The sequence below is a fragment of the Juglans regia genome, chromosome 11 (genome assembly GCF_001411555.2).
Source record: "Juglans regia cultivar Chandler chromosome 11, Walnut 2.0, whole genome shotgun sequence".
Taxonomy (NCBI): domain Eukaryota; kingdom Viridiplantae; phylum Streptophyta; class Magnoliopsida; order Fagales; family Juglandaceae; genus Juglans; species Juglans regia.
This window is the reverse complement of record NC_049911.1, coordinates 6,807,887-6,818,152: the sequence shown is the minus strand read 5'-3', so window position 1 is coordinate 6,818,152 and position 10,266 is coordinate 6,807,887. Positions and strand designations below refer to the sequence as shown.

Sequence of the window (10,266 nt, the reverse complement as noted above, 5' to 3'; positions counted from 1 at the left end):
CTCTGATTCTGAATTTGATTCTGTTTCCGTTCTGTTTAGTTACGGCCCAGCCACGGGTAATAATAGTAGATACGGCCCAACCACGGGTAATAATAGTGGATACGGCCCAACCACGGGTTATAATAGTGGATACGGCCCAACCACGAGTTATAATAGTGGATACGGCCCTGCCACGGGTTAGAGTAGTGGTCTCTGTTTGAGAGCACACCTTGGTGACAGAGTGTTTTATGTTCTGCTTGGCTATCTGCTGATGCACAACCCAACCACGGGGGTTATACATGGCCTCTGTTCTGATATGATGTTTTGATGATGACGATGATCATTTATACTATGCCAAAGAATATTTTGAATGAAATTATTTCTAAATCTTCGCTCTGATATTTTGATAATATGTTCTGCTTCCGCACTCTGAAAATGAAAATGTTTTGTTCTGCATTCTGATTTCTGTAAATGCTCATGTTTATACACTGGTATATGTTCTCTGCTTACTGAGTTGTTGATAACTCACCCCTTATCTCCATATATTTTTCAGATAATTTTGATAGTTCAGCTGGGGAGCAAGAGTAGAAAGTTTAGCAACGTGTGATGATTGTAGTGGAATAAGTGCCTGAGGGTACAAATGCTTATTTGAGAGTCGTAGTTAGTAAGCTGATTTATTTTTCGGGTATTTGATTTGATGAGTTGAGGATGTGTTCGATTTTTTGGAGAATTTCTAATTTAATTTATTGGGGATTTCTTTATTGTCGCCATGGAGGAACTTAGATTTTTGGTTTGATTAAGTGTATTAATATTTTATGGGATTTTTCTAGAGTTTATAGTTGTGTTATTTAAATTAATTTTAAGTATTAAGAGCTAACTCTCCGGACCTCTGGGAACGGGGCGTTACATTCTTAGTGTTGCACCTTCAACTCCTTCAGTTCTGATGGAGCCATTCGTAGGGAGCCTTGTGCACAGGAGCTACTTCTAATTCCAAGTCAATTGCAAACTTGATTTTCCGAATAAGTGGTAGTCTTGGAAGATTATCCACAACAATATCTAGAAACTCCTAAACAACCGAAATTCCCATCACCGACTTCTTTCCCATTGTCTTCGTCACCAATTGAACCAGATACATTTCTGCCCTTCTGGCCAAGTCTCTGTTCACTTGAATTGCTGATGATAGAGTCGGACTTGCTTTAAGTTTATTGCCTGCAAACTCCCTATTTACCCTACACGTTGTTAAAACTCAGCCTCAACAGTTGATACTCAAGTATTGTTGGAATAACCAGTCCATTCCCAAGATAATGTCAAACCCAAGAAGGATGAACATCATCAGATCAACTTCCAACGCTCTTCCCTGAGCAGCATTGGGGCATTTCCTAGCATAATGACACGTCTAGCTACATTTGAAATAGTTGACCCCACCATGACGAGAATCTCCCTCGTACGACCTAGTACACATGTTGCAGATTGGGGCTCTGCCCCTCATGTGAACACCTGTAGTTGCTTGAGGCCAAGCTTCAGCTCTCGTCCTGAACTTTTATGGTTACCTTGAACTGCTACCCTCTCTGGTGTAGGTCTTTCTCTTTTGACACGTTGGAGAGGTGACCAAGCTGTCGTGTTCACGTTCAGCTATAGAGGGCATTTACACCATCCTTTGAAAATTTTGAATATAAGTACAGGCGTCCTGCGCACGAACTTGCGGTACCTCTCACTCAACACAATAAGAACAAACTCATACAGCCATCCAGATATCTAAGAGTGAGTGAGATTGAGAGAGATGGAAGTTGTTGATCAAGCGCTCCACATGAATGGAGGAACGGGAGACACAAGCTACGCAAGTAACTCCCTATGTCAGGTGAGTTCAGAAATCCTCCCCCCTCAAGATCGAGTTCTCAGGCCAATAATCTGTAGGATTACGACAGATCCCCTTTTGGAATGAATTTTCCCAATTGAATTTGTTATGATATATATATATATATATATATATATATATATATATATATATATATAATTATAAGGTTATTGCTTGATTCACATGTATGTAGAAGTGGAAGCTTTACATGAGGTACGCTTTGTGTTATCAGTGATTGTGGTAGATATTGCCGTCTTAGGATATACAAGTCTTGTGCAAGCCAACTTTGAAAAAATAGTTTTTCCATGGGTATGTCTCACTTTTTTGTTCAAAGAGTCATAATGACAGCTTGGACATCCTAGACTTTTACAAATCGTTTTTCATATAGAGAGTTGATTCCATGTTGCTAAATATCCAAAAGAACTGAATCGAAATCTTTGTTTGGAATTTGGACAGAAAAATGGGATATCTATGACCAAGCCCATCACAGATGATGCTATAACCAATCTCTATTCCACCATCTCGCCAAAGAGTCTAGTCATCGCAGACTTGGGTTGTTCTTCTGGACCAAACTCTTTGTTTATGATTTCTGAACTTATCAAGGTTGTGGATGAGCTTCGAAAAAAACTAGGACATCCATCACCTGAATATCAAGTACTCTTGAACGACCTTCCTGAGAATGATTTTAATAACATTTTCAAGTCATTGCCAAGCTTCCAGAAAAAAATGAGTAATCAACTGGGTGTTGGAGTTTGTCCTATTTTTATTTCAGGAGTACCCGGTTCTTTCTATAGCAGACTTTTCCCAAGCAAGAGTCTGCATTTTGTCCATTCTTCTTATAGCCTCCACTGGTTATCTCAGGTAATTAACTTTCTTAATTAATTTGATCATAATTATATTATATCCACAATCATATGCTATGTGGCCATAATTATATGATATGCTAAGCATTTTGTTGATTTCAAATGTAGAAATAAAAACAGTTGGTGTTAGGCCAAGATCTATTATGTTTTTACATGCATGACACTGTAGTAAGAAATACAATAATAAAAACTAACCTTACTGTTCATGACTAGCTAGGTTCCTGAGCAGTTGGAGAACAACAAAGGGAACATTTGCGTGGCATGTACAAGCCCGCCAATTGTACTAAGGGCCTACCACGCGCAATTTCAAAAAGATTTTTCAATGTTTTTAAGTTGTCGCGCAGAGGAATTGGTGGTTGGAGGGCGAATGGTCTTAATGTTTCTGGGCAGAAGAAGTGAAAATCCCTCCAGCAAAGAGTGTTGTTATATTTGGGAACTTTTGGCTCTGGCACTCAATGACTTGGTCTCCAAAGTAACCTGGCTTCAGTACTTTTATGTGATACGAGTCCATTATGATGCATTATTGGCATAACATGACCCGAATTTTCATGGATTTTTCTTGATAAGTTTTTAATTTAGTCATGCTAGAAATTTACCTCATTGCATGCATGCTCTTGATGCTGTCGGTCCATTAATGCATGTAGACAATTTTTTTTTTTTTTGATCACGTAGACCAACAGAAATATGCGGAAGATGTATTAATATGAATAGAAAAATGTTTTTTTTTTTTCATACATTTGGGGAGACGGGGTATCAAACCCAAGATCTCTATTTTAGAGGCTGAGAGTTTATGTCAATCAGGCCACAAGCCTTTGGCTAATAGAAAAATGTTATGAACTGGGAAGTAAGGACTTTTCCAGATTTGCATAAAATCTATCATTCTAAAAAATATCATATGTTATTATATGCAGGGACTCATTGAAGAAGAAACAATGAATTCCTTCAATATTCCTCTATACTCACCATCCCTATCAGAAGTGAAATCTGAAGTTTTAAAGGAACGATCTTTCACCATTGATCATCTTGAGACTTCTGAAATGAATTGGATTGCATATGATAGCGAACTCATGATGAACTCGCCCGATGCGTTTTTTGATAGTGGATACAATGTTGCAAAGTGCATTAGAGCTGTCGTTGAGCCTTTGCTTATTAGTCATTTTGGAGATGCAATTATTGAGGAGGTTTTCTGCAGTTACAGGAAAATTCTTTCTGATTGCCTTTCTAAAGAGACCAATAACTTTATCAATGTCATCGCTTCTGTAACAAAAAAAGGATGATCAAGATATTGATCCATGAATTTCTTGTATTGAATGTAAGACAGATCATAATCAGTACTTCGAAATAAGAGTCTATGTTCTTAGGCTCATTTGCAATGAGCAATATATTATATATTATGGTATACAATATTGGTGGAATGAATCGTGCAACCTCTTTTCTCTATGTAATAACCCGGCCAATGGAAGCCCAAGCCCTAAAAAACCCTTGCTTTCCTTTTTAATGTTTTTCTTCCCTTTCTTCTTCCCACATCCAGATGCCTCTCGGCAGCAATCCCACCCCCCGGTATCCTTCTTCCCCCATCTCCCATCTCTCTCTCTCTCTCTCTCACCCCTCTATGGAGCCTACGGCCCCGTTTATGTTTTGGCGATAGTCGTGACACTAGGATGTAGACCACTTGGGTCACTCACCCTTCAGTTATTGTGACAAGTGTGAACTCTCACATATTTAAATAATGTGTACAATTATATTGCAACGGAAAATTAAAAGGGTAATCATAAAAAAAATTAACTAATAGTACCAGAGAAATTTAAACTTATCACAATCCAAATATCCATAAGCCATACGTTTTCAAACTACAGTTAAAAGAATATTACAGTCATCCAAAATTAATTCAAAGGCAAAAATAACACTCAAATAATCTCAATCTTCACTCTTCAGGTGAAGCCCGACCTCCATACACATGCCCATCCTTTACATCAAAATCTACGCTTCTGCAAAGAGGACCACTATGGTGAAATTTTGCAAACTCTGAGTATGTGAAACTAAGTCTAACACCCAAAATACATGCAAGTAAAAAAATGAGATATTATGCAAAGACAAAATACAAAAAATATAATATTTGGAATTTGCAATTTGCAATTTAACAAACTCATGTATACACCCATTCTTTTGGCCGAGATATTACCCACCCAAAAATCACGTTTTTGTTTTTTTAAACATCTGTTTTATTAAGGTATCTCCTATGGACCATCCACACACTCTGGCTCATTTAGTCACTCTACAGGTAATGATTGTGCGTGTGATTTTGTAATAAGCAATGACAAGTCTTGTGCTCGGCAAGTTCGTGGCCAAACATCCTCTAGCCTCCACCAGTAGAGAGGCAACGATATCGACTCGAGAGTGTTACCATCTCGCATGAGCCTGTTGTTGGCTGGTGACAACCCAAGGGATGTTACTTAGTTTTATGCACTCTCAATTGACCATAAGAGCTCCACCAAAATAATGTCTCATCTCGTCTTGGGGTCATGATACGCACACATTGGCAAAAAGCTTTGACACAAAAACCAACAGTTTTACAAATTATAGCTTACAAACTCAAAATCAGAGTTTAATGACAAAATTATCAACATTTGGTACGATTTATAATGTAGCAAAAAATGTAGCAGTTAATACATAAGTGACACAATAAATGCAATATTTATTATGACAGGTACAACATTTCAACAGCACATCCAATTTGAACATGACAACCAAACTACAATTTCAGCCACAATGCTTCATAGGGGCCCACGACCACTACACAATTTGACAACCAACTACAATTTCACTCCCAACGCTTCATAGGGGCCCTCGGCCACCACACAGATCTGTGGTTATCTTAAGGGTTAGTCCGAGGATCACCTATAGTGCATAGGTAAACTTCTGGAGGATCAAAGCGTCCTAAGCTCAGCAGCTGGTGTTGAGATAATGAATAAGAAGTCGAGAGGGAGGTGGCTGGGTGCTCGGTTTAGGTGGTGGTGGTGGTGGTTGGCACGACTAGGGGTTCATGACAATGACTCACTGAGGGGGAGAGAGAGAGATGGGGGCTATTTGAGGCATGGGAAAGATGGGGGAGGGGTGGAAGAACCCCGGTGACATGAGTGTGTGGTCAGTGGAGGCGATGGCAGTGCCTGTGGCAGAGTAGCAACTTATAAGGTTAAAGGGAGAGAAAGTGAGTGCGAGAAAGGGAGGAGTGAGAACTAATGGGGAAGTGAGGCCAAGGAGGAAATGAGTTCATTGTGAGTGGCGACAACGGCTAGGGTTTTCAAACCTAAAATGATCTAGCCCTTACGAGGATGGAAAAGAGAGAGTATAGGCGTGTGAGTGGCAGTCAAAGGGTGAGCTAGAGGTGGGGATCTACAAAGGTGTGTGCATGTTGAGATGTTAGAGAGAGAGAGAAAGAGTTAGGAAAGGAGGCACTGGTCAAGAAGGTCAGTGACAATGAGACCGCTGGAGGTGGAGAAGATGTGATCAGAGGGGTAGGGGTTGGACACCCCATCACGGGTGATACACGACGGCTACGGCAAGGGAGTCACGTGTGGGAAAGGGATGGTGTAGGAGGAAGGGGGAAAGAGGGAGAGAGAGAGAGAGAGAGAGAGAGAGAGAGATGGGGATTTAGGGTTTTCCCTAAAGCCAAAATGACGTCATTTTGAGAGGGGGGGGGGGCTTATGAGAAACGTTGGGCTTCTCCAAGGCCTTGGGCTGACAGGTTGGCCCTTGAGGGCTTTTACATCAAGGCCTCACATCCTCCCCCCGAAATTGCTAAGTTTCATCCATTAAGAACTTAAAAACTCCAACTTAAAAGATGTGACTTGACACTTGTTCAATACAATATACATGCTTACAATACCCAAACAAGTATGGGTATTTCTCTCTCATATCTACTTCTCACTCCCTGGTAAAATCTCAAGCTGTTGAATCTCTCTACAAAACCTTCACCAGAGGTATTGTCTTGGACCTTAACTTATGTTCCTTCCCATCCAAAATATACGTCGGAGCTTCCTAATACATAAGGTTAGGCTGAAGTTGGATACTACCGGGATCGACCATTCGGGGCTCTTGCTATTTGGAGCTCTTCCTTAAGGAGGAGACATGGAACACGTTGTGCACGTCTCCAAAATATCCCAGTAATGCAATCCTATAAGCCATTGTGCTGATCTTCTCCATTATTTGAAAAGGTCCAACATATCTCGAACTGAGCTTCTCTTTCTTCCCAAAATGTTTAACCCCCTTCATGGGTGATACCTTGAGATACACCCATTCGCCTTCCTCAAAGGCCAAGTCCCTCCTCCTTGTATTGACATAACTCTTTTGACGACTCTGAGTTGTAGCCATATTGTCTTGTATGACTCTGAGTCGCTCCTTCATTTCCTAGATTAGTTTCTGTCCAACGAGTTTACTTTCACCAACTTCAGTTCAGTATAGTTGTCACCTACACATCTTCCCATAAAGTGCTTTGTAAGGTGCCATCTAAATAGAAGCTTGGAAACTATTGTTTTAGGCAAACACTATGAGAGGTAGATGATACTCCTAGCTATCCTTAAGTTCTAGTATGCAAGACCTTAACGTATCTTCTAGGGTTAGGATAGTCTGCTTTGATTAACTGCCCTTTTTAGGGTGATATGCGCTACCGAACTTTATTTTTGTGCCCATTGCACCTTGTAAGCTCTTCCAAAAATGTGATGTAAACTTGGATCCCAATTGGATACAACGGTCTTGGGTACCCTATGTAGTCTTACTATCTCTTTTGCGTATAACCGGGTTAACTTACCCAATGTATCTGTATTGGTGACTGGCAGAATATGGGCACGCTTGGTCAAACAATCTATAATCACCCATACTAAATTTTTCCAACTTGGAGTTCTTGGCTGGCTAACTATGAAGTCCATAGTGATGTTGTAACACCCCGTATTTTTTTTAGTGTATTTTTTTAATTGAAGGATTATTTATTATTAATTTAAAATTTGATTATCTTGTTTTAAATTTTTAGATTTTATTGGGTTTATTTTTTTTATGATTTTTAATTTGTGAAAATTAAATTTGACATGTTTCCTTAATATTAATAGTTGTTATGCATTTAAATTTCTCTTAATTTAAATTATTTTGTGGGTTTTAAAATTATTGTATTGTTGGATTTAATTATTTTATTTTACTTAGTCACTGTGTTTAAATTTATTTTATTTAAAACTGTTGTATTGAAATAATTTTCGTTGAAATTTTTGTGACCCAAGTTGTGAGATTTAGACCTCATTTATTTTCCTTCAATTTTCTTTTTCCACTTTCTTTTTCTCTTTTCTTTTTTTTCTTCCTTCTTTTTTTTTTCTTTTCCTTTTCCGGAACTGCTCCTCCCGCGCGCGACCCAGCCCCTCTCTCTCACTCCGTCCGATCCTTCTCTCCCCCAGCCCGCCGCCATGGGCCTCCGTCCGGCCACACCGCCCAGCCCACGGCCTTCCCCATCCTCCGGTGACCACCTCCCTCCAATCTCAGCCCCTCTCGTGTCGCCGTTTGCCCCCACGCGCAACACTATGCTGCGGCGTTCCTTGTGCTCGTGCGCCACCGTCGCGCCACCATCGGCCACCATCTCTTCACCACTTCATCCTCGACCTCCTAGCAACCTAGTGCACCCATCCTTGGCTCCGATCTGTCACCAATGAAGCCCCATCTATCTCCATCTCTGATTTGAGCATTTTTTGCCTTAAACTGCCGCCCACGCCGCCATCCATGGCCAACCACCACCACCACTAGCTTCACCGACATCCCTAGGCCCTACCCTATCAATCTCGGGTCTTCGTTTACACCCGTTCAAAAGTGGGTTTCTGAGACCCACGGCCACAGTGCATTTCGCATTGTTTTGTTGTTGCGTTGCCGTTTCTAGCACTTCCGTGATCTTTCAAAAATTATATTATAGCATTGTAAGTATTTTTCTCGAAAAACTTTTGAGATTTAAATGTATTTTCCCGCTAACTCATATTTACTGTGAATTGGTTAGTTGTGCCGGACTGAGTTCGAGGAGTAAGGGGGTCGGTTGGATTGGATGATGTAATTATTTGTGTGATTGGTTTATGCTATGAAATTTGTTGGCTGTTTCGGATTTAAATATTGGTGTTTTGAGTTTGACGTTGGTGATGGTGGATATTGGTGATTTTTTTAGGAAGTGGTGATATATTTTGGGATTATGAGGGTTTTAAGTTTTGAGAAATTAAGATAGATTATTTTAGAAACTTAGGCTTAAATATGGAAATCCGTGATTGATTGAAAACTTACGGAAATTGTGTGATTATTTTTATAGGTGACGATTTATAGTCGACTCGACATTTTTGAGGAAAATTTTGAAAAGCTAAGAAGTCCAGGTAAGCGGGGTTCATATACTAATTTTGCATAAAAGAAATAAAATGAGATTGACTTTGAAAATAAACGTGTTTGTTTTTGAAAAGAAATGATCTGAAAACAACCTCAGATGTTTATTCTGCATATGCATAAATTCAATATAAAAGAAAGTATTTTCTGTTATGACTGGTGTAGACATGAGCTAGTTTTGTGCACTTTGTTTCTGAACTATGTAAAAGAGCGAATAAGGAATTCTAAAAGTTTTGTTATGAACAAATGAGAATATTTTGTTTATGTTTATCTCGAACTGGTGAAATGATCTGAAGCTTTTCAGTGTTTTGTTTTGATATGATGTATCATCTGAAAACCTTGGCATGAAGTTCTGATTCTGTATATGATTGTAATCGGATTTTCGATGAAATCTGTTCTGTTTCTGTTAAGGCCCAGCCACGGGTATAGTGGTGGTTTATAACCCTACCACGGGGGTGAAACATAGAATATGGCCCAGCCATGGGTATAATGGTGGTTTATAACCCTACCACGGGGGTTAAACATGGTATTGTCCCGATGTGATGCTAAGAGATGATTTAATTATAATGTTTCAGTTTGGAAATGCCAACGGATTTTCTTTTTGGAATAAGTTTATTTTTCTGGAAATTTCGCTCTAATGCTTTTGTACAAAGTTTTGTTTCTGCATTCTGAAAGTAAATGCTTTGTTCTGCTTATCAAATGTTATAAATGCTCATGTTTACATGCTAGTATATGCTCTCTGCTTACTGAATTGTTGATAACTCACCCCTTATCTCCACAATATTTTTCAGATATTATGATGGTTCAGCTGAGGATCAAGATTATGAGGCATTGGGTGAGATGTTTTAAGTGTAGTGGTTCAAGCATAGGAAGTTTTTTATGACCATTGTCGTATTTTATTAAGAAATTTTATTGTGTTGTAATGACTTAGCATTTTGGAAAATTGGTTATATTGAGGAAATTAGATTGAATCGAATTTTCTAAATGATATTGGGAATTTGGAGTCTAATTTTTATATTATTGGTATGTGAGTTTAAGTGCTTGGAAGTAACTCTCCGACCCGTGCGGGACCGGGGCGTTACAGATATCATTCGACTTTCATTCCTATATCGGTAGAGGCTGCAAGTTTCTAGTTGGATTCTAGTGCTCTACTTTTTCTTGTTGACAAGTAGGTCA

General features: G+C 39.3%; 1 protein-coding gene across 1 annotated transcript; it reads left to right on the top strand.

Moving 5' to 3' along the window:
* Positions 1–1,677: 1,677 nt before the first annotated feature.
* Positions 1,678–4,023, top strand: LOC109006926 (salicylate carboxymethyltransferase-like). Its single transcript, XM_018986372.2, has 4 exons — positions 1,678–1,837; positions 2,291–2,695; positions 2,915–3,169; positions 3,609–4,023. Exons 1-4 carry the CDS (start codon positions 1,760–1,762, stop codon positions 3,972–3,974), a joined length of 1,104 nt encoding a protein of 367 aa, XP_018841917.1. The 5' UTR covers positions 1,678–1,759; the 3' UTR covers positions 3,975–4,023.
* The last annotated feature ends 6,243 nt before the right edge of the window (positions 4,024–10,266 follow it).

Bases quoted from the DNA above. Each gene is read 5' to 3' on its own strand.
- LOC109006926 (XM_018986372.2), top strand. From the start codon at position 1,760: ATGGAAGTTGTTGATCAAGCGCTCCACATGAATGGAGGAACGGGAGAC. The intron at 1,838-2,290 runs GTGAGTTCAGAA...GAATTTGGACAG, and splicing joins CAAGTAACTCCCTATGTCAG to AAAAATGGGATATCTATGAC. The intron at 2,696-2,914 runs GTAATTAACTTT...ATGACTAGCTAG, and splicing joins GCCTCCACTGGTTATCTCAG to GTTCCTGAGCAGTTGGAGAA.